At 41.1% G+C, this 21,396-nt stretch overlaps 1 protein-coding gene across 1 annotated transcript in view; it reads right to left on the bottom strand.

The window, feature by feature from the left end:
• Positions 1-508: 508 nt before the first annotated feature.
• Positions 509-21,396, bottom strand: part of LOC126175796 (uncharacterized) — a 314,318-nt gene continuing 293,430 nt past the window's right edge. Inside the window, exons 18-20 of the mRNA XM_049922776.1 lie at positions 17,107-17,289; positions 16,723-16,894; positions 509-1,063 (exon numbers count right to left, since the gene is read on the bottom strand). Of these exons, the coding sequence (XP_049778733.1) occupies positions 16,768-16,894; positions 17,107-17,289 (310 nt within the window). The 3' untranslated portion in view covers positions 509-1,063; positions 16,723-16,767. The remainder of the gene's footprint in view (positions 1,064-16,722; positions 16,895-17,106; positions 17,290-21,396) is intronic.

The following is a 21,396-nucleotide window of genomic DNA, read 5'->3' as shown; positions in this document are numbered from 1 at the left end:
TTAGTGTCACTAATTTATTGAAACTTTAGTTCTGCTTTACTGCAAACAAGAATTTGGCAGTTTTCAGTCATCATTTCAGATACAGATTGTGCAACACTGCAGAGAGCTGTGTTGTTAAATTTCAAATGGAACTGGTTGATTATATAGGTACTTGTTTACAATTAATTTCTATTCTTTGTATTTGGCTAAAGAGAAAAACTAATACATATTTATCAAGTAATTGCAGTCTTACTCATTGATGTAATGTGCAGTTAAGTATATTTTGTGGTGAACACTTATAATGCAGAAAAGTATTTGCTGTACTTGAGAATAAAAAGTGAAAGCAGGAAATTTTTACTACCTGCCCACCAAACTGCTAAGTTGCTTATCGACTGCTAACCAGTTTCGACAGGCTAGTTCCAAGAACAGAATAACATATATTTCTCTACAATACTTTTCTATATTTTAACCTGTTTACTGCATAAAAAACTAAAGTACATTTGAATTTGACTGTGCAATAATATTGACAGCATTGGTATTAATGTACCATGCTAAGTTGCTGTATTGGTCGTCCTTCATTGTGTTCACCCTTGTTGCTTTTCTGCCCACCTCTGACTGTCAACTTGTATAAGAAGAGCAAGCTACAAGCAAATGACTGAGAGTAATACACATGGACAGTCAAAACTTTAGTTTCGCTGACAGCACACAGAAGTTAGTTTTAGATATAAATCAAGAAAAAATCCTGTCAGCATATAGTTTTGATTGAATTATGCCCTAACTGCATTATAAAATGCTTGCACAGTAATGGTTTCCCCTTCAAAGTTGTATTTTTGTGCATTTTATACTGTAAACCCAGTATTTACAGGATTATTACATTACAAATTTCCTATGTAAGTATTTCACTCTCAAGACACATGTATCCATTTTGAGATATTTGAAGACAAGAACGGTATATTGTAGACAGGCACTAAAAGCTCATAGTCTGCTAATGCAAACAGTAGATGTAGTCCATTGCTTCTCCTTGGAGCATAAAATTCTCAAATGCTGGGGTCCATATTATCTTGTGTATGTCACCTTCCAGCATCTGCAACATGAAAATTATTTATACATGGATTATATGAAGTGGCAAGAAAGAAAGGCTATAGTGGAGAAGCAGCAACTAGGAAAGAAAAGAAGAAGTAGCCATGAGATGTAAAAGAAAGATGAAAAGGAAACATAAATAAATTGAAACAGTGGTAACAGTGGCAATGGAAGCGAAAAGAGGAACTGGCATATTTCGAGGGAAATCTGAGAAGCAAACCATTTTCCATCTGTGAAGATCTGGGATAATGGTGCTGAATGGAGGAATATAAATGTCACATATGATATAACAAGTAGCATGTCCATGGCTAGTGTGTAGGAGAGCATCTTCTGTTTGACTGACCACAGAAAGAAATTCATGATGTTAGGTGCTAGTATTTAATTTCACCACAAGAGACCATCCCATCAATTTCACAAGACCTCTGGAAGTCAATTCTGCCATTACATATGTCAGGCTCCAGTTCAATGACATATAGGCTGCATCTGGCTTGAAGTCTTCAGCTGTAATCATTCATTCATCATGTTCCATAGAGCCCCAGGATGATGTACAATGTGTAAATTACCTAGATGGTGAGAATCTCACAAGCAAAACAAACACTGGACGTTGGTATATTTGAGAATTGTGTTTGAAACACTTTCACAGCATGGCCTTAAATATAATACACCAGAATGCAAAACTTAAAAATAAAGTAACTTTCATCTGATGTTTCATGGTCAAGTAACATAGCTTGATGAAACATGGGTCATACACAGAAAGAAGCGTAGCTTAGAAGGTAACTGAAAGAAATAAGCAATGAGATGAACAGAAATAACACTTTTATTCAAATTATTACACTGAAGTCACTGTGACTCATAATAGTCCCCTAGTCACTACAAGTTGCAGTACGTGGTTCATAATGGGGTGGGTGATCAGTGCACATGGCAATGCATACTCTTCAATTTGCTCCCATGCTGACCACAAGTTTGGTAAGTAGTTCTTGTGGTAGGGCTTTCTGTTCCTCCACCAGCTGGATGGTCATTGATACAATGGACGTGCTGCAGTACATTGCCCCAACACATCCTGGATGTGCTGATTCAAGTCAGGGAAACTGGTTGGCCAGTGCATTTACCAAATATCCTCTCATTCCGAGAGTTTCTCCACTGTCCTTGTTTGATGCAGTCACGCACTGCTGTTCATAAAAATGAAGCCAGGGCCAAATGCACACCTAAGAAGATACACATGTAGAAGGAGAACAGTGTCATAATCAGATTGTATGGTGAGTTTACTGTGCCCAAAGATTTGGAGGTCAATAATCCTATGCAACATTATGCCTCCACACTCCACAACACCTGCACCACCAAAAAGATCAAGTCTGATAAAGTTTCTAGGATGCATTACATCTTCCCACCTCTCGCCACATAAGGGATACCCAGAATTGTCAAACATGATCATTTTGGTGGTCCATGCATTATGGTATTGGGAGACTTAATGTTGCATGGGTGTACTGACCTCCAATTCTCTGAACATGGTACACTCACCAGTCAACATTACTGTGACACTATAATCCTTTCACGTGTGCATCTTTTCAGGGATGCATTCAGCCCTGACATCAATTTTTTTAGGTGGTAATGCACGGCTTAATGTTGCATGGGTGTACTGACCTCCAATTCTCTGAACATGGTACACTCACCAGTCAACATTACTGTGACACTATAATCCTTTCACATGTGCGTCTTTTCAGGGATGCATTCAGCCCTGACATCAATTTTTTTGGGTGGTAATGCACGGCTACATCGAACATTGCAGATGGAGGAACTCTTGGAACGGGAGAATTTTGGCGAATGGACTGGCCTGCCAGTTTCCCAGATTTAAATACCATCGAGCAAGTGTGGGATACATTAGGGAGACGTATTGTAGCACATTCACGTGTACCAATGACCATCCAGCAGCTACCACCTGTGCTGGTGAAGAAATGGAAGATGCTTCTACAAGAACTCTTTACCAGCCTTGTGGCCAGCTTGATAGCATACCGCTGGCCATTCACTGCTATCTGTGGTGATCACATACCATATTAAGAACCATGTCCTGTCTTATGTAATATCCAGGGGACCATCATGAACCATGGTGATTTTAATGTAATTATTGTCTTTAAATAAAAGTGCCAGTTCTGCTTGTCTCATTGCTCATTTCATTCAGTTACCTTCTGTACTACATTGTAGCAGTTCTTTCTATGTATGATTCATGTTTCGCCAAGCTATGTTACTTGGTAGTGACACATAAAAGCGAAATGTACTTTCATCCTTAAGTTTTGCACACCATTATTTCCAAATATTCTATTTTACAAACAAGTGTCCTATAAGTAGGGTGCAACCTAAACAAGTAAAGTCTCTAGTCAACAAAGGAGTATGTTGAAGCAGTTGAGAAATTTCTTACTCCCACTAACTTTAAACATTTACTAGCTTTCCTGGTCAAAATAAATGTTGATGTGTGTTCATACCTCAAGCAGCCAAAACACTTGTCCTCTGAACCTGTTGTAACCAAAACACACAAAATGTTAATAAGTGTTTCAGCAACTCAGAAACAGATTATAGTCATCACCTTGCAAGTGACATATCCACCAGATCTGTCCCTGGTCCAAGAAACAATGCCTTTGCTCATAGTATTGTTACAGTCATTTCACGTAGATTTCCCGGCAGTTCTGAGAGACCATTCGATTTTGAATCAAAAACCTTATCATAAACACAAGAATAAGATACTCACATAAAAGGCAGGCCTTGTCATTATTTTTGGGGTATAGAAATTTAAAATATTTCTATATGACAATACATTTCAACTAATTACTCACCACAAACATTACTGTCCAGTTTCAGGCCTAAATTCAAATTGCCCAATTGTAGTGCACACCAGCTCTAATCATGGGCAAGCTTTAAAAAGTGGTCTTCTCGTAACATATAAAAATGAAGTATGCATGTTTGTTATTTGATTCTTCCTGCAATACTGCTTTTTGCACTCACTTCACCAATCATATTGGGGGACTGCAAGGATGAACTATCTTTCTAGGAAGTATGTTCATTGGCCAAAAACAACTGAAAACATTACAAACTTGTTTGCTAATTGTTAAGCATGTAGAATGCATCAACCAGTGCCTTCTCAACCTTTTTCCTGCTGGAAGAGCCATGTGACTCATTGTAATAGATTCATACTCCCATTTCCCATCTGTGACAAAGTTTCAGCTTACCATCACGACAATCACCACTATGGCTTTATTTAAAATCTTCTCCCCATAGCCTTGTGACTGACAATTGATCACAATTTACAGTGGCCTCCTTTAAGTGGTTCTGCTCAATGGCAGCAGACATCTAGCCAACTCTCATTCCATCCTGTATCCAATGACACTGTGCAAAGATTTGTGTATATTTTTATAATCAAATGCTTAAAGAATTATAGACGGCCACTTCTGAGATAGCTTTAAAAAGTTTTCTAGCAACATTTTCTTGCCATTGCCAGTCTACATTTTATATCCTCTCTACTTCGACCATCATCAGTTATTTTGCTCCCCAAACAGCAAAACTCTTTTACTACTTTAAGTGTCTCATTTCCTAATCTAATACCCTCAACATCACCCGACTTAATTCGACTACATTCCATTATCCTCGTTTTGCTTTTGTTGATGTTCATCTTATACCCTCCTTTCAGGACACTGTCCATTCCGTTCAACTGCTCTTCCAAGTCCTTTGCTGTCCTGACACAATTACAATGTCATCAGCGAACCTCAAAGTTTTTATTTCTTCTCCATGGATTTTAATACCAACTCCGAACTTTTCTTTTGTTTCCTTTATTGCTTGCTCAATATACAGATTGAATAGCGTTGGGGATAGGCTAAAATCCTGTCTCACTCCCTTCCAACGACTGCTTCCCTTTCATACCCCTTGACTCCTATAACTGCCATCTGCTTTCTGTACAAATTATAAATAGCATTTCGCTCCCTGTATTTTACCCCTGCCACCTTCAGAATTTGAAAGAGAGTATTCCAATCAACATTGTCAAAAGCTTTCTCTAAGTCTACAAATGCTAGAAATTTAGGTTTGTCTTTCCTTAATCTTTCTTCTAAGATAAGTCGTAGGGTCAGTATTGCCTCACGTGTTCCAACATTTCTACGGAATCCAAACTGATCTTCCCCGAGTTCGGCTTCTATCAGTTTTTCCATTCATCTGTAAAGAATTCGCGTTAGTATTTTGCATCTGTGACTTATTAAACTGATAGTTCGGTAATTTTCACATCTGTCAACACCTGCTTTCTCTGGGATTGGAATTATTATATTCTTCTTGAAGTCTGAGGGTATTTCACCTGTCTCATACATCTTACTCACCAGATGGTAGAGTTTTGCCAGGACTGGCTCTCCCAAGGCTGTCACTAGTTCTAATGGAATGTTGTCTACTCCGGGGGCCTTGTATCGTCTCAGGTCTTTCAGTGCTCTGTGAAATTCTTCACGCAGTATCACATGTCCCATTTCATCTTCATCTACATCCTATTCCATTTCCATAATATTGTCCTCAAGTACATCGCCCTTGTGTAGACCCACTATATACTCCTTCCACCTTTCTGCTTTCCCTTCTTTGCTTAGAACTGGGTTTGCATCAAAGCTCTTGATATTCATGCAAGTGGTTCTCCTTTCCCCAAAGGTTTCTTTAATTTTCCTATAGGCAGCATCTATCTTACCCCTAGTGAGATAAGCCTCTACATTCTTACATTTGTCCTCTAGCCATCCCTGCTTAGCCATTTTGCACTACCTGTCAATCTCATTTTTGAGACATTTGTATTCCTTTTTGCCTGCTTCATTCACAGCATTTTTATATTTTCTCCTTTCATCAATTAAATTCAATATTTCTTCTGTTACCCAAGGGTTTCTACTAGCCCTTGTCTTTTTACCTACTTGATCCTCTGCTGCCTTCACTATTTCATCCCTCAAAGCTATCCATTCTTCTTCTATTGTACTTCTTTCCCCAAGCCCTGTCAATTGTTCCCTTATGCTCTCCCTGAAACTCTGTACAACCTCTGGTTTTTTCAGTTTATCCAGGTCCCATCGCCTTAAATTCCCACCTTTTTGCAGTTTCTTCAGTTTTAATCTACAGTTCATAAGCAGTAGATTGTGGTCAGAGTCCACATCTGTCCCTGGAAATGTCTTACAATTTAAAACCTGGTTCCTAAATCTCTGACTTACCATTATATAATCTATCTGATACTTTTAGTATCTCCAGGGTTCTTCCATGTATACAACCTTCTTTCATGATTCTTGAACCAAGTGTTGGCTATGATTAAGTTATGCTCTGCACAAAATTCTACCAGACGGCTTCCTCTTTCATTTCGCTCCCCCAATCCATATTCACCTACTACGTTTCCTTCTCTCCCTTTTCCTACTCTCTAATTCCAGTCACCCATGACTATTAAATTTTCGTCTCCCTTCACTACCTGAATAATTTCTTGTATCTCATCATACATTTCATCAATTTCTTCATCATCTGCAGAGCTAGTTGGCATATAAACTTGTACTACTGTAGTAGGCATGGGCTTCGTGTCTATCTTGGCCACAATAATGCGTTCACTATGCTGTTTGTAGTAGCTTACCCGTACTCCTATTTTTTTATTCATTGTTAAACCTACACCTGCATTACCCCTATTTGATTTTGTATTTATAATCCTTTATTCACCTGACCAAAAGTCTTGTTCCTCCTGCCACCGAACTTCACTAATTCCCACTATATCTAACTTTAACCTATCCATTTTCCTTTTTAAATTTTCAAAACAATACATGGGGGGGAACCATTTAAAATTCTAACAAATAAAATAAAGACTCTGACAGCGCTGTCAACTCTTGGGTGCACAGATGGCACTACTACCAGGGGATAGATATGTTAAGTGCAGTACCTGTTGCACAAGCTTCTCCGTGATGATGACTTACAAAGACAAATAGAGGACATCTACACATATGGCTCTGTTACTGTCCCATTTGACCAAGAACGTCTGAAAAACTATCAGTAGAGTTTCTCACTATACATGGTGCAACCAAAAGTATATTGATAAATTTGGAGGGATTGTAGATGGTGTGCTGAAGAAAACACTGAGAGACGCATTCATGCACAGACACCCAAATGCACATGCCAGTGGTGAGACCAACTGTTAATTATCAATAGGTGTTCTCTGATCAGATGGAGGTGGGGAGGGGGTAGGGAAGGATGCATGATGCAAGGAGGGGATAGTGGGATAGTGTGAGGCAGATGACTCAATGGCTGTACAACAAGGCCAATGGAGTTCTGAGGGTAGAGCATATAAGAGTAGAGAGGGAGGGGAGGAAGGGAGAGGAAGGTGGACATAGGTCTTACAGAGGCCAAGGGCATGTGCACTTGGGTGTGTGCGTGGTTCTGTGCATGAATGTGTGTACTTCTGCTAGAGAAAGAGCAAGAGCTCCAAAGCTAGGATAAATACTGTTTTCCGTTGCATGTGTCTATGTGCCACACATCAGTCAGCTGTAGGTGAGCAGTTGCCTTACCTTTATTTTACGTATTATGCCATCCAGGAATTTACATTGTTGTTATACATTGCTGACTCAGCTCTCTCCCATCCCATTCCATTTTGCCTTTGTTACTGTCATTCTTTCTTATCTACAACTCATCTGCCAATTCTTTATTCCTTAATGTGTCCATAATTTCTTCTCCTTGACAGTACACACATTGACCACCCTCTGTTGCTCAGTTTTAATGCCCGCAGTTGTAATGACCCACCAAACTCGTAAGTGCTGTTGTATATTTCCAGTCTCTTGTGGCGGTGGCCCCTTTTGGAACATTTCGTTCCAGTGCTGCCAAACCTGACTGTTAACCAACTGTGTTGTAACATTAAATGTGTTTATTTACTGTCTTGCATGTCAATTTGTGATCAAACATATCTATTTATAAATGTGCCTCTTACTTCCTACTTTAAAATATTATATGACCTTCCTTATAGCTTCCTAAATAATTCTTTACATAACACTTACTATTTATTTCCAATATAATACCTCGAACACTAATTTTCACCTTCCTGTTTTCAACCTTTTTAACTACGTTTTTCAGTCACTCCTTTTGTCTCCTATCCATCTGACCGTGAATCACTGCCCATTCTGCTTCCACCAATTCCACAAACTCTCCTTTTTTACTAGCCAAACTCCAACATACATCCTCTTTCTGAAATGTTGTCTGTGCATGGCATTCCACCGAATGGGCTTACATTAAAATTGGCATCTAGGGCTGTCACTCATCCTACTGCAAGCACCTTACCTTTTCCAGTTCCATCAGTCCCTCATCCTCACCAGTCTGGTCCTTGATAATCATATCCACACTCAAACCATACTGCTGTCACAAAATCCTTTCACTCTTAATGCTGTTTCTATAATAATCCCTGTCTCCCCCCTCATCTCCATCTTCCTCCCCTCTGCTCCCTCCATCTCCCCACTTTCTCTACTTCTTATATGCTCTACCCTCTGAACTCCTTTCATCTTGTTGTATGACCACTGAGTCACCTGTCAAAGGACCTGCTTCACAATATTCCACTATCCCCTCCCTGCCTCATGTGTCTTTCCCTACCCCCTCCCCTCCACCATCTGCCCACACAACTGCTATCAATAATCTACAGTCAGTCTCACCTTGGCTATGGGCCTGTTTGGCTGTCTGTATGGTCGTGTGCATTTCTAAAAGATGAAGAGCAAGAGATCATAAGCTAGTATAAATAGTGTTTCCTGTTGTGTGTGTCTAAGTGCCACACATCATTCATCTAAAGGTGGTGAATGGTTGCCTTTCCTTTATTTTATGAAGTGCCACAATCACTGGACACAGCTGACATGATTTCATATCCATGAAGCCATGTGATTCCAGCCACTACCTGGTATTCATGTGCTGGGCACCCTTTATAGGACCACCACCTGCATCTCTCCAGTAGTCTAATGTTGAGTCTGATTCCAAGTAAATGAAGAGTCCAAGATGCAGCGTTACTGGACCAAGGCAATGCCAGGGCACTACTGATTGTGACCACAACCAAGTCTGACCCTGCAGAGAAACCTATGGTGGCAGACTATGTGCTTTATCTCCCACTTTTGTAGAAATGTACTCAATAAGTGACATTCTTATTAGATCATGATGATCTCTTGTGTTGTCTCATAGAGAATCAGTATTCTGTTGTTCATGTTTTCTTGCTGGTTTCTTATAGATATTAATTTTTATTTTTCTGTGCCAGGATAAACTTTTCATGCTTCTTGTGTCTTCAGAATTTTGTTCCAGTATCTGTGCTCATCCAGGTAGCTCTCTCTCGGCATTAGTGCATTTGCACTCACATTCAATCGATGTTCTTCTGGTCTCTTTTTGCTTTCCCTCTTTCCATGGCTTCTTTTGCACCAGAACTTACACTTCTACTTTTTGTCTACTTGTGGAGTAAGCAGTAGCTCCATCTCAACAGGGAAACTTCTCATTTGCTTCAGTGCTTCTCGGTGGTGGCTTCCTCCGGTGTTACAGCTGAGACAACACAGCTTGTGATTCATGGTTGCCACTTCCTGCCAACGTCAGAGCTCCTCTGATGACACCTTTCCTGTACTGACATATTCCCAGCGCAGTTTGTCACACTTCTACACTTGCTTCCTTCCAACTTTGATGCAGCCTTGTATTCTTGGCACACCTTCCTGGTTGCACTGTACCGCCTACTCCACAATCGTGCTCATTCCGATGCTTCTCTGCTTGCTACCTCCACCCCAGCCCCCGACCCTGACCTATGGCCCCTGCTCACTCAGCCTCTCATAGACTTACATCCTGCACTGTTATCTCAGACTCATCCACCGTGGCTCTTCAGGCACCTCCCGAAGTGGCGCATCTCGATGCGGCTCTTGTGCTACTTCTACGACCTCTCCCATGCCTCCCAAGGTAGTGCTTCTGTCCGCTCTGGTGCCTACTGACACAGCTCCTACAACCACTCTGATGCCTCCCATCATGGTTCCTACGCACTCTGCTGCCTCCTGATGTGGCATGGCACCTCCCGATGCAGTGGCGCCTCCATCCACTCCAGTGCATCCAGACGCGACTCCTAGGACCACTCGAGCACCTCCTGACACAGTTTTTATGATCACTCTGGCGCCTCCTGATGTGGCTTCTACACATCGCATGGTGCCTCCCTTTGCAGCTCCTATGCTAGCTATAGCACCTGCCCCTGCTGCAGTGCCTCCTCGTGACACACAACCAATGTGGCATCTCCACGCAATGCAGCTCTGCTGGTTCTCATACTTGCAGCATACTTGCCAGCCTCTCGGTGGTTTCTACTACTTCCAACACTGCAGCTGGCCTGGTCGATGGCCCTCTCCGCCCGACCTACTATTGGCCTTTAGTGCCCTAAATGTCCATCTATTCCGTGGTCTTCCTGGCTCCTTCTGCAGCTCATCTTCCTTCTGTTTCTGCAGCTCTGGGCCTGTCTCCTCCTGGACCCTGTCTCCTGCCTTCGACTGGAAACTGTCTAGCACCGCTTCCTCTTGGTCACCGCCCCGCCCATCCTTCACCGTGACTCTCTCTGGCAGCCTCACTGGCTTCCCTGTGCCTTCTGTCCATCTCTTATGGAAGTTTCCTCACCACGCCTGGCCGTCCCTTGACCTGCCACCTTCGGTGATCTGGGTGCCCTTCTCACAACTGACACAGATCAAGCATGAAAACTGGAAGACGGTGTACTGAACTGTAAAAAATAGCAAAATAGAACCAGTGAACAGTCCAAGCTTAACAAGTCCAACATCGAACAAAGATAAAGAGCCATGGCATCGTGGTTAAGTGGTCACCGTGTTGGGCTCCAAAGTGGACAAGCCATTATCAGAACTTCCTCGTAACATTTATTTTTATTTATTTTTTTCACAAAATTATGAACTGTCCATCCAGTCATTGAAATGTTTGTTCTTTTTCTGTAGTCTTGGCAGTTGTCATATTCTACATAGATCATAGGATAAGAGTCATGTGGTAAGAATACATTTCCGTCACAAGTAAATGTGATGAATAATGAGAGCAGGTGAGATACCACAGAAATGAAAACAACAAATAAATGGGTGTGAACTACATTACAACAAAGGAATTCAACAGTCAAATCTTGCAAAATGGAACACAACTTCAAAACTGTTAAAAACTTATGTTTTGACACAGCACAGGAAAACTGTGTGACTGTGAAACTGTTGCATTTATTTGTTGCAGCTTATGTAACTATTATGTTTTCATAATTTCCTTTGGAGTGATTACATTCACATTCATTCAAACACCAAGATCCGGCAAGGAGTTATATCTCACTCACTCACTCACAAAATGTGTGTCGATAAAAGATTCGTATCATATGACACATGTACTGTCGCTAATGCCATATATGGCACACCAGATGTGTTTTAAAGTGGAGGATTTGGTCGCCTTGTCATCAAGCATTTGCATTTCCTATCCTAATGCCTTTTGGCTGCTAATAGAGGAGTTACACAGAATCAACTTTCATTTTAGGTCCCCTTCTTACACCTCACTGTTGCACGTGGATGTTGCGCCATCACACAGACACGAATCTGAATACAGCGAACAGTGAAAAAGAAGAAGAAAAAAAAAAAAAACAGAAAAAGAAAAGAACAAAACTGGCACGAGGGAGCTCTGAACATGGCTCTTGACCACATAACCATGATGCCATGGCTTTCCTCAGTACTCTATGTTGCACATCTTGTTGTTTCTATTTTGCTTTTCTTTTTCACAGATGAATATATGGCATTAGCGACAGTACATGTGTCATATGATACGAATCTTTTATCAACACACATTTTGTACATTGTCTGGTGAGTGAGTGAGTGAGTGAGATATACCTCCTTGCCGGATGAGTAGACCTTCTCCTTACTTTCATGCTTAATCTAGGTTCAGTTTTTGACAGGCTGTCCACTGGGCCCTCTTACCAATAAATCTGAGGGTTGTGTGATAGGGAGTTTTCCTTGTCAGTGCTGTCCCTGCCTGACTTTTGAATTCCAGGCTTCCTCCTGGGCAACCTTCATCTAGCTGGCACCATACACTGTGCAGCCCTGTGCTGAGCAGCTCCTACTGCCTACTCCAGACCCACCAGCACACTCACTGCTGGCCCTGGCAGTCCCCTTCACACCTACCTGCTCACACTGCCCCTGTTGCCGATGCACTACACATGGCATGCTGGCCACTGGCCTGCATATGCCATCCGTGCATACACATGGTCTACTCACCATCCTTCCTCCTGCCTGAAGCCCGTGTTCCTCCCTCATCCTCAGCTCCATACAGCTGCCCTCAGACATCTGCTTTCACTCGTGCATCAGGTTTTTTTTCCTGACAGGCAACTTTTCAGGGCGCCACATGGCCAATTCTCACTGCCATTCTGCACGGTTCAGCCCTGATCACAGCCCCAACCATCTTCTCTGTCGTCCAGGAAGACTGATGTGTTCTCGGCTGTCGTCTCCGCCACAGCCACTGTCTACATATCGAGATGGCTTTGAAATCTCCCTCCAAAGAGAAGAGGAATGCTGTGTACAGCTGGTGCCTGATGACCTGGCACACTCACTACACAGCCAGACGCCTGCAGCTGACTCTGCTCGACTTCACTGCTACATCTGCTACAGTAAGAAGGGCGCAACAATCACCAGACACAGCTGGTACTGTTTTACATCTGCGAAGCCAAGTGACACCAGCCACTTCCTGGTATCCGTATACCAGACAGACTTTACAGCAGTGCTGCCTGCAGCTCTCCAGCAGTCTAATGCTGTGTCTGATGCTGAATCTGATTCTGAGTAAATGATGAGTCCGCAGTGTAGTATTATCACACCAAGGCAATGCCAGTGCACCACCAATTGTGAGAGTGACCAATTCTAACCATGCAAAGTAACCTATGGTGACAGACAGTGTGCTTTCTCTCGCACCTTTGTAGAACTGTGCTCAATGAGTGACAATTATTCTTATTAGACCACAATGATCTGTTGTGTTCTTTCATAGAGAATCAGTATTCTGTTGTTCATGTTTTCTTGTTGCTTTTGTATATAAATAAATTTCTGTTGTTCAATGCTGCTTGGACACCTATTTTTTTCTGCATGCATCATCTCACTATGGGATACTTCACACCTCTTGTTCCACTCTTCTCTCTGTCCACGTCATCCACCTCTGTCTATCTATCTCCTACTGCCAACTCTCTCTCTCTCTCTCTCTCTCTCTCTCTCTCTCTCTCTCTCTCTCTCTCTCTTTACATTTCCCCCTTCCCTCTCTCTGTCCATAACCTCCTCGCTCCTCTTTCCATCCGTTTGCTTCGCCCCCCACACTCTGTCTGTCCCTTTAACCCCACCCCCTCTGTCAATCCCATCCTTCTCCACCCTCTCTCTGTCCATATCCTCCTCCCCCACTCTCTGACTATCTCCTCCTCACCCATCTGCCTGTTCATATCCTCCTCTCCTCATTATCTAAGGAAGTTTCCTAGATCTTCCTGTGAACCTATCACTCTATTTCTCTTACCACAATGCTGTTAAAAATGTTTGAAGAAAATGCTGCAACTCAGATTCACGATTTTATTCAAAAATTTCATGTTACTGCAATAAATTGGTTTGGCTTTCAAAAAGGCAAGAACAAAATAGATGCCATCAATGAACTTGAAGAGTAAATTGTTTTATCTTTTACAAGCTCCAAAACAACACAAGAATCTTCTATGGCCTCACAAAGACATTTGAGTGCTGAACCACTCTCTACCACAGTCTAACACATACAGTTGCGGCACTCTCTGCCATGAAAGTTGTTACTGTTTGACAGCTGGAGCAACACAGTGCTCAAAGTGGTGTGAAAGGTCACAGTCACATATATCATAAGGATAATGTTTGTTTTTAATTATTTTTATACTTAATTAATAAAATAATTATTGTATTTTGCAGAGACATGAATTAATGTGAAAAATGTAAAGGCAGCCAAATCTTACTGATTAAATGATGTAAGGTACAGCTTATTCATGAAGAAATACTTTTGAATATGCGCATAATTGCAGCTTTCTCCACTAAAGGAAAGAATATATAAACATATAGTTCATACATTAACAGCTTATAATTGTGGTGTTGTCTGTTCTTATTATGATAGGCACTTTACTTGCCGCTTAAAATTATGTATAGAGTCTAACGATCTGCCCTTTCTTACACTTCACTCAACTTTCAAATCCAAGTATTTTTGCAAATGTAATTACTTTTGCTTCAAAACTGAATTTGTTGAAGATTCTTGTAGTCTGTGGTTCAGATTATAGCAACAATTGCAGAATTGGTTTCTTCTGGATTGGAAAACAGTTTTATTACTTTTGACGTTTTATCGTCACATCTGTGTGACTTTCCCTTCCACTACAAGGATGACATTTTCTTTGGTACATTAACTACTGTGTGTAGGTGTTACATTCCACACAAGTTTCATATGTTTCACATTCATTGATGTGGCTGGAAGTGTAGTGAAGAAAACTTCACATCGTTTAGTAGATATATGACATCTTTCTGCAAAAGGAGAGATCTTCGACTGCAGAAGTACATGTCACTGAATAAATTACATCATCTAACAGGTGACTGTGAGCACCAAATTCACTAGTGCCATAAATGAGTTATAATCTGATGACAAGCTAAACTTTTACTTGAAACAAGAGACATTTCAAAACATAAGTTCCTTTGTTCTCATATGTTCTTCCCTTACTTGCCATCAAAAAACAATTGGAGAGATTCAATGAAGTAATTAAAACACAGCACAGCAGAATAGCATGCACACCTGGTAAGAGCAACATACATCTGCAGCAGATTGATCCAATATACAAGTCACAGTGATCACATTATACAGACTTTTGCTATGGACTGCTCAGTACTGCATCTTTTACAATTTTTACACAGAGGGTCATATTTGACAATTTTCTAACTGAAGTGCTACTTGCTGTGCAATGATTTTCACGTAATCATTTGCTCACAACAGCATCATATACACTCCTGGAAATTGAAATAAGAACACCGTGAATTCATTGTCCCAGGAAGGGGAAACTTTATTGACACATTCCTGGGGTCAGATACATCACATGATCACACTGACAGAACCACAGGCACATAGACACAGGCAACAGAGCATGCACAATGTCGGCACTAGTACAGTGTATATCCACCTTTCGCAGCAATGCAGGCTGCTATTCTCCCATGGAGACGATCGTAGAGATGCTGGATGTTGTCCTGTGGAACGGCTTGCCATGCCATTTCCACCTGGCACCTCAGTTGGACCAGCGTTCGTGCTGGACGTGCAGACCGCGTGAGACGACGCTTCATCCAGTCCCAAACATGCTCAATGGGGGACAGATCCGGAGATCTTGCTGGCCAGGGTAGTTGACTTACACCTTCTAGAGCACGTTGGGTGGCACGGGATACATGCGGACGTGCATTGTCCTGTTGGAACAGCAAGTTCCCTTGCCGGTCTAGGAATGGTAGAACGATGGGTTCGATGACGGTTTGGATGTACCGTGCACTATTCAGTGTCCCCTCGACGATCACCAGTGGTGTACGGCCAGTGTAGGAGATCGCTCCCCACACCATGATGCCGGGTGTTGGCCCTGTGTGCCTCGGTCGTATGCAGTCCTGATTGTGGCGCTCACCTGCACGGCGCCAAACACGCATACGACCATCATTGGCACCAAGGCAGAAGCGACTCTCATCGCTGAAGACGACACGTCTCCATTCGTCCCTCCATTCACGCCTGTCGCGACACCACTGGAGGCGGGCTGCACAATGTTGGGGCGTGAGCGGAAGACAGCCTAACGGTGTGCGGGACCGTAGCCCAGCTTCATGGATACGGTTGTGAATGGTCCTCGCCAATACCCCAGGAGCAACAGTGTCCCTAATTTGCTGGGAAGTGGCGGTGCGGTCCCCTACGGCACTGCGTAGGATCCTACGGTCTTGGCGTGCATCCGTGCGTCGCTGCAGTCCGGTCCCAGGTCGACGGGCACTGGGACAACATCGATGTACTGTGGAGACCTCACGCCCCACGTGTTGAGCAATTCGGCAGTACGTCCACCCGGCCTCCCGCATGCCCACTATACGCCCTCGCTCAAAGTCCGTCAACTGCACATACGGTTCACGTCCACGCTGTCGCGGCATGCTACCAGTGTTAAAGACTGTGATGGAGCTCCGTATGCCACGGCAAACTGGCTGACACTGACGGCGGCAGTGCACAAATGCTGCGCAACTAGCGCCATTCGACGGCCAACACCGCGGTTCCTGGTGTGTCCGCTGTGCCGTGCGTGTGATCATTGCTTGTACAGCCCTCTCGCAGTGTCCAGAGCAAGTATGGTTGGTCTGACACACCGGTGTCAATGTGTTCTTTTTTCCATTTCCAGGAGTGTATAATGAATTGCTTGCTACCAAAGATCACTTAATAATATTATGGTTATGGATTTTTTAAATAATTGATGATACTTTTCACTCTCCCAGCACTAGCAGCTTTTTACATTACTACACTTTTGTAATAAATGTCTGGAAAATTTATTTGTAAAGTGGACTGCATGTGAATAAATAAGTCTTTGCCTATGAATTGTCAACAATAAAGCAGTAGATCAATACACTTCCCATGAGTCTCAACATCATGCAACATATGTCGTCAACTGTAGGGCCTTACCTCTCTTTCAATTACTTTCAGGAGTGTATAACATTTTTATCTCAGTTAAACTCCAACAGCTGGCATAGACTGTGCTTGAAGAGACCCAGCAGTATACATTGGTTCCAGATAATCAATAGGAATTTCAGGATCTTGGAATTCATTTAGAATGCTCTCACCGGTAAAACTTTGCCTGAAATCAAAAGGATAGTCATTACATATTAAACCTCACACATAGTACAATACAAGTAAAAGAACCAATCTCAACTGGCATCTGTAAGAGTAAAATATTCTTTGTGCTGTGATGAATACATCACCGCTTCAAGCATAAAAAAACAGATGAGGAACCAGTTGCATCAGAGCTGAAGTTCAATGAATATAGGCAAGAATGTGTGAAAGGTAAACCTGTCATGACTCTCTGTACTAGATGTGGATGTTTGAAGGCTCTCGATGTTCATCATGGAGTCCAGGTTCAAATACTCTTGTGGTGAAGCATTCTCAAGTAGTGAATCTAACTGCTGCCTTAGGTACGTAAATGTTGGTCTATCTTTTGGCTTCATTTTCCAGCAACAGAGCATGATTTCATACCTGAAATAAAAAATGTGCATCAGTAACACCTCTTAGGAATAAGGGATAGAATACTGACTGTTCAAAACATTTTCTTCAAAACAGAGATAATTTGTTGTGACAAGGTTAGGAGGGCAAGCAATCAGTGTTATGGAATGCCATTATACATGGTACATACATACTTTGTTTTCAAACATTTACTGATAATATAAATAAAAAAGAACTCATTTTTATTTTGACATAGCCCTATTCATTGGTTTTGCAGTGAAGAAATGAGCTGTGCTGTATTTAAACATTGTTCTTTTCTACATTTAACTGTGAACATCTTACATGATCAAAAATAGTTATACAAAAAAAATTGTCACACATATCCAGAATCTGTGTTAAAATAGTGACGAGAATTATGATATTGTCACATAACAGAAAATTTGAGGCATTAGTTCTATAACAAATTACATTAATCTTCTAAAATGAAGAAACTTCCTTATCTGTAAGCATTTGTAGCTGTCTTTGCTCCAGGAATGAGGCAACAAGTGATGGGGAATAGGGGGAATGGAAAACAAGATAGGAAAATATGTTAAGAAGGTATGAATAGTGATCTGAGGGAAGGAGGAACAGAAAAAGAAAGAAGGATTGAAAGGAGTGTAGGAGGTGGAGAGCATTATGTATAACTAAACTTCAGTTAATAACAATAAGAATAAGGCAATGAGTGATGGAAAATAGGGGGGGAGGGAGGAACGAGATAGGAAAATATGTAAAGAAGGTATGAATAGCAATCAGAAGGGTATAACTGTACTTCAGTTAATAACAATATGAAAATAATAATTGCTACTCGCCACATAGAGGAGGCATTGAATGGTGGTGACAGGTATACTGAAAACTGAAAACAGACCTGCCAGATATTATTAGCTGTAGGACTAAATCCTTCATCAGACTACTTCTCTCTTCTCCACTCTGCCTGCCCCTGTCCTCTCCCACAACCCCCTCCCCCCCATCCCCCTGTGTTGCACCCATCGGCACACTATCCTGCCCAACCATTTCTCTCTAAAATTTTCACAGGCAGCACTAGAATCTTCCACACCCCTACTCTGATACACTTCCCCCCCCACACACACACCACACATCTCTTCTCTAACTCCACTATTCAACACAGCAAGGATTGGCAGATTAAAATTGTGTGCCAGACTGAGGCTTGAAACTGTGAAATTTGCCATTCACAGGCAAGAGTTCTACCAACTGAGCTACCCAAGCACAAATCACTACCCCCGTCCTCACAACTTTATTTCCATCAGTACCTCATCTGCTTCTATCTACATCTACATATATACTCTGCTTGCCACAAAGCGGTGTGTGGCAGAGGGCACAATTCATGCCAAAGTCATATCCCCCCCCCCCCCCCCCTCTGTTCCACTCGCGGATCGCATGAGGGAAAAACGACTGTCTGAATGCCTCATTACGAGCTATAATTTCCCTTATCTTTGAATGGTGATCATTACGTGATTTGGAGGTTGGTAGTAATAATATATGCTCTACATCCTCGGTGAAGATCGGATTTTGGAATTTAGTGTGCAGCCCCTTCCATTTAGTGCGCCGTCTGTCTGCAAGTGTGATTAGATTAGATTAGATTTACTTTCATTCCAATTGATCCATAGTGAGGAGGTCCTCCAGGATGTGGAACATGTCAGAAAAATAACAATACACGACAAATATTTACAACTAAAACAAGTAAGCTAATGTACCATTCCACAGGCCCCAAGTGGAATGATCGTCATTTTTTAATGAACACTAAGAGTCATTTTACAAATACTAATGCACTGAATTTAAAATAAAAAAGTTTTTTATTTATTTATAAGGTAATAAACATGTAATACAACTACTGCAATACTTATTTACAATGATCGCATTACTGCACTGAAATGGTGCAGAAGTTAGATTATACTTACACACACACACACACACACACACACAAATTTTCAATGAACACATTACTGCACTGAAATTGTGCAGAGGTTATGTTGTACTTATATACAAAACAGTTGGTTTTACTAAGAAATTCATCAATGGAGTAGAAGAAGTTGGCCACCAATAAATCCTTTAGGCTTCTCTTAAACTGAATTTCATTGGTTGTTAAGCTTTTTATGGCTGCTGGCAAGTTATTGAAAATGTGTGTTCCTGAATAATGCACACCTTTTTGTACGAGACTAAGTGACTTTAAATCCTTGTGAAGATTATTCTTATTTCTAGTATTGATTCCATGAATTGAGCTGTTGGTTTGAAAAAGTGATATATTTTTAATGACAAATTTCATTAAGGAATAAATATATTGGGAAGCAGTAGTTAGTATCGCTAGTTCCCTAAACAGGCTTCTGCAGGATGTTCTTGAGTTCACACCACATATAACTCTTACTGCACGTTTTTGTGCCCAGAAAACTTTAGCTTGGCTTGATGAATTACCCCAAAAAATAATCCCATATGACATTATGGAATGAAAGTAAGCATAGTATGCCAGCTTTTTCATTTTTATATCCCCTATGTCTGACAAAATTCGCATTGCAAACAGAGATTTGTTAAGACGCTTCAGCAGTTCTGTGGTGTGCTCCTCCCAGTTGAATTTATTATCAAGCTGTAATCCCAAGAATTTAACACTGTCCATTTCTTCTATCTTCTTGTCATCATATGTTAGACATATACTCTTGGGACACCCATTACAAGTTCTGAACTGCATGTAGTGTGTTTTTTCAAAGTTTAGTGACAAAGAATTGGCTAGGAACCAGTGATTAATGTCCACAAATATTTTATTGGCTGATCTTTCTAAGACTACACTTGATTCGCTATTTATTGCAATGTTTGTATCATCAGCAAACAAAACAAACTTGGCATCTGGTAATGTTACTGATGAAAGGTCATTGATATACACAAGAAAAAGTAAGGGCCCCAAAATGGAACCTTGTGGGACCCCACATGTAATTAGTTCCCAGTTTGATGATGCCTGATAGCTTGATACATGTCTCTTTCCTAATAACACCCTTTGTTTCCTGCCAGAGATATAAGATTTGAACCATTTTGCAGCATTTCCCGTTACACTATAATATTCTAGTTTACTTAAAAGGATATTGTGATTTACACAGTCAAATGCCTTTGACAGATCACAAAATATACCAGTTGCCTGCAATTTTTTGTCTAATGAATTAAGCACATTTGCACTGTAAGTGTAGATAGCCTTCTCAATATCAGAACCTTTTAGAAATCCAAACTGTGACTTTGACAGTATGTTATTTGAGATAAGATGGTTATAAAGACGACTATACATTACTTTTTCGAAAATTTTTGAGAATGCTGGCAACAGTGAAATTGGACGGAAATTTGATGCTATTTCTTTATCTCCCTTCTTAAACAGTGGCTTAACTTCAGCATATTTCAGCCACTCAGGAAATATTCCACTGTTAAATGACTGGTTACACAGATAGCTTAATATGTTACTTAGCTCAGAATCACATTCTTTAATTAACTTTGTTGATATTTCATCATACCCACTAGATGTTTTTGATTTTAAAGATTTTATGATGGACATTATTTCTGTTGGGGTAGTGAGGGTCAAATTCATATTATGGAAGTTACTTGAGATGCCTGGTCTAAGGTAATCCATAGCAGCATCTACCGAACCTGACAACCCCATCTTTTCAGTAACAGTTATAAAATGTTTGTTAAAAAGTTCTGCAACACTATACACATCTGTCACCAATGTATCATTTACTCTTAATGCTATTTGTTCCTCTTCATGTCTGGTTCTACCGGTCTCCTCCTTCACTATATCCCATATTGTCTTTATTTTGTTATCTGATATGACTATCTTTTCCTTGTAATATATTTGCTTTGACGTCCGTATTACAGTCTTTAATATTTTGCAGTATTTCTTATAATGTGCTATAGCATCAACATTGGAAATGTTTCGGATTGACAGACACAGTTTTCTTTTTGTTTTACAAGATACCCCTATTCCTCGAGTAATCCATGGCTTCTTTGTAGACTTTGCTCTAACCTTGGTAAGTTTTGGGGGAAAGCAGTGTTCGAATAAGGTAAGCACTGTATTAGCAAAAATGTTATATTTTTCATTCATGCCATGAGCAC

Source organism: Schistocerca cancellata, chromosome 3, assembly GCF_023864275.1.
Source record: "Schistocerca cancellata isolate TAMUIC-IGC-003103 chromosome 3, iqSchCanc2.1, whole genome shotgun sequence".
Lineage (NCBI taxonomy): Eukaryota > Metazoa > Arthropoda > Insecta > Orthoptera > Acrididae > Schistocerca > Schistocerca cancellata.
Note: the sequence above shows the minus strand (reverse complement) of the source record. Positions and strands in the feature narration are given on the sequence as shown.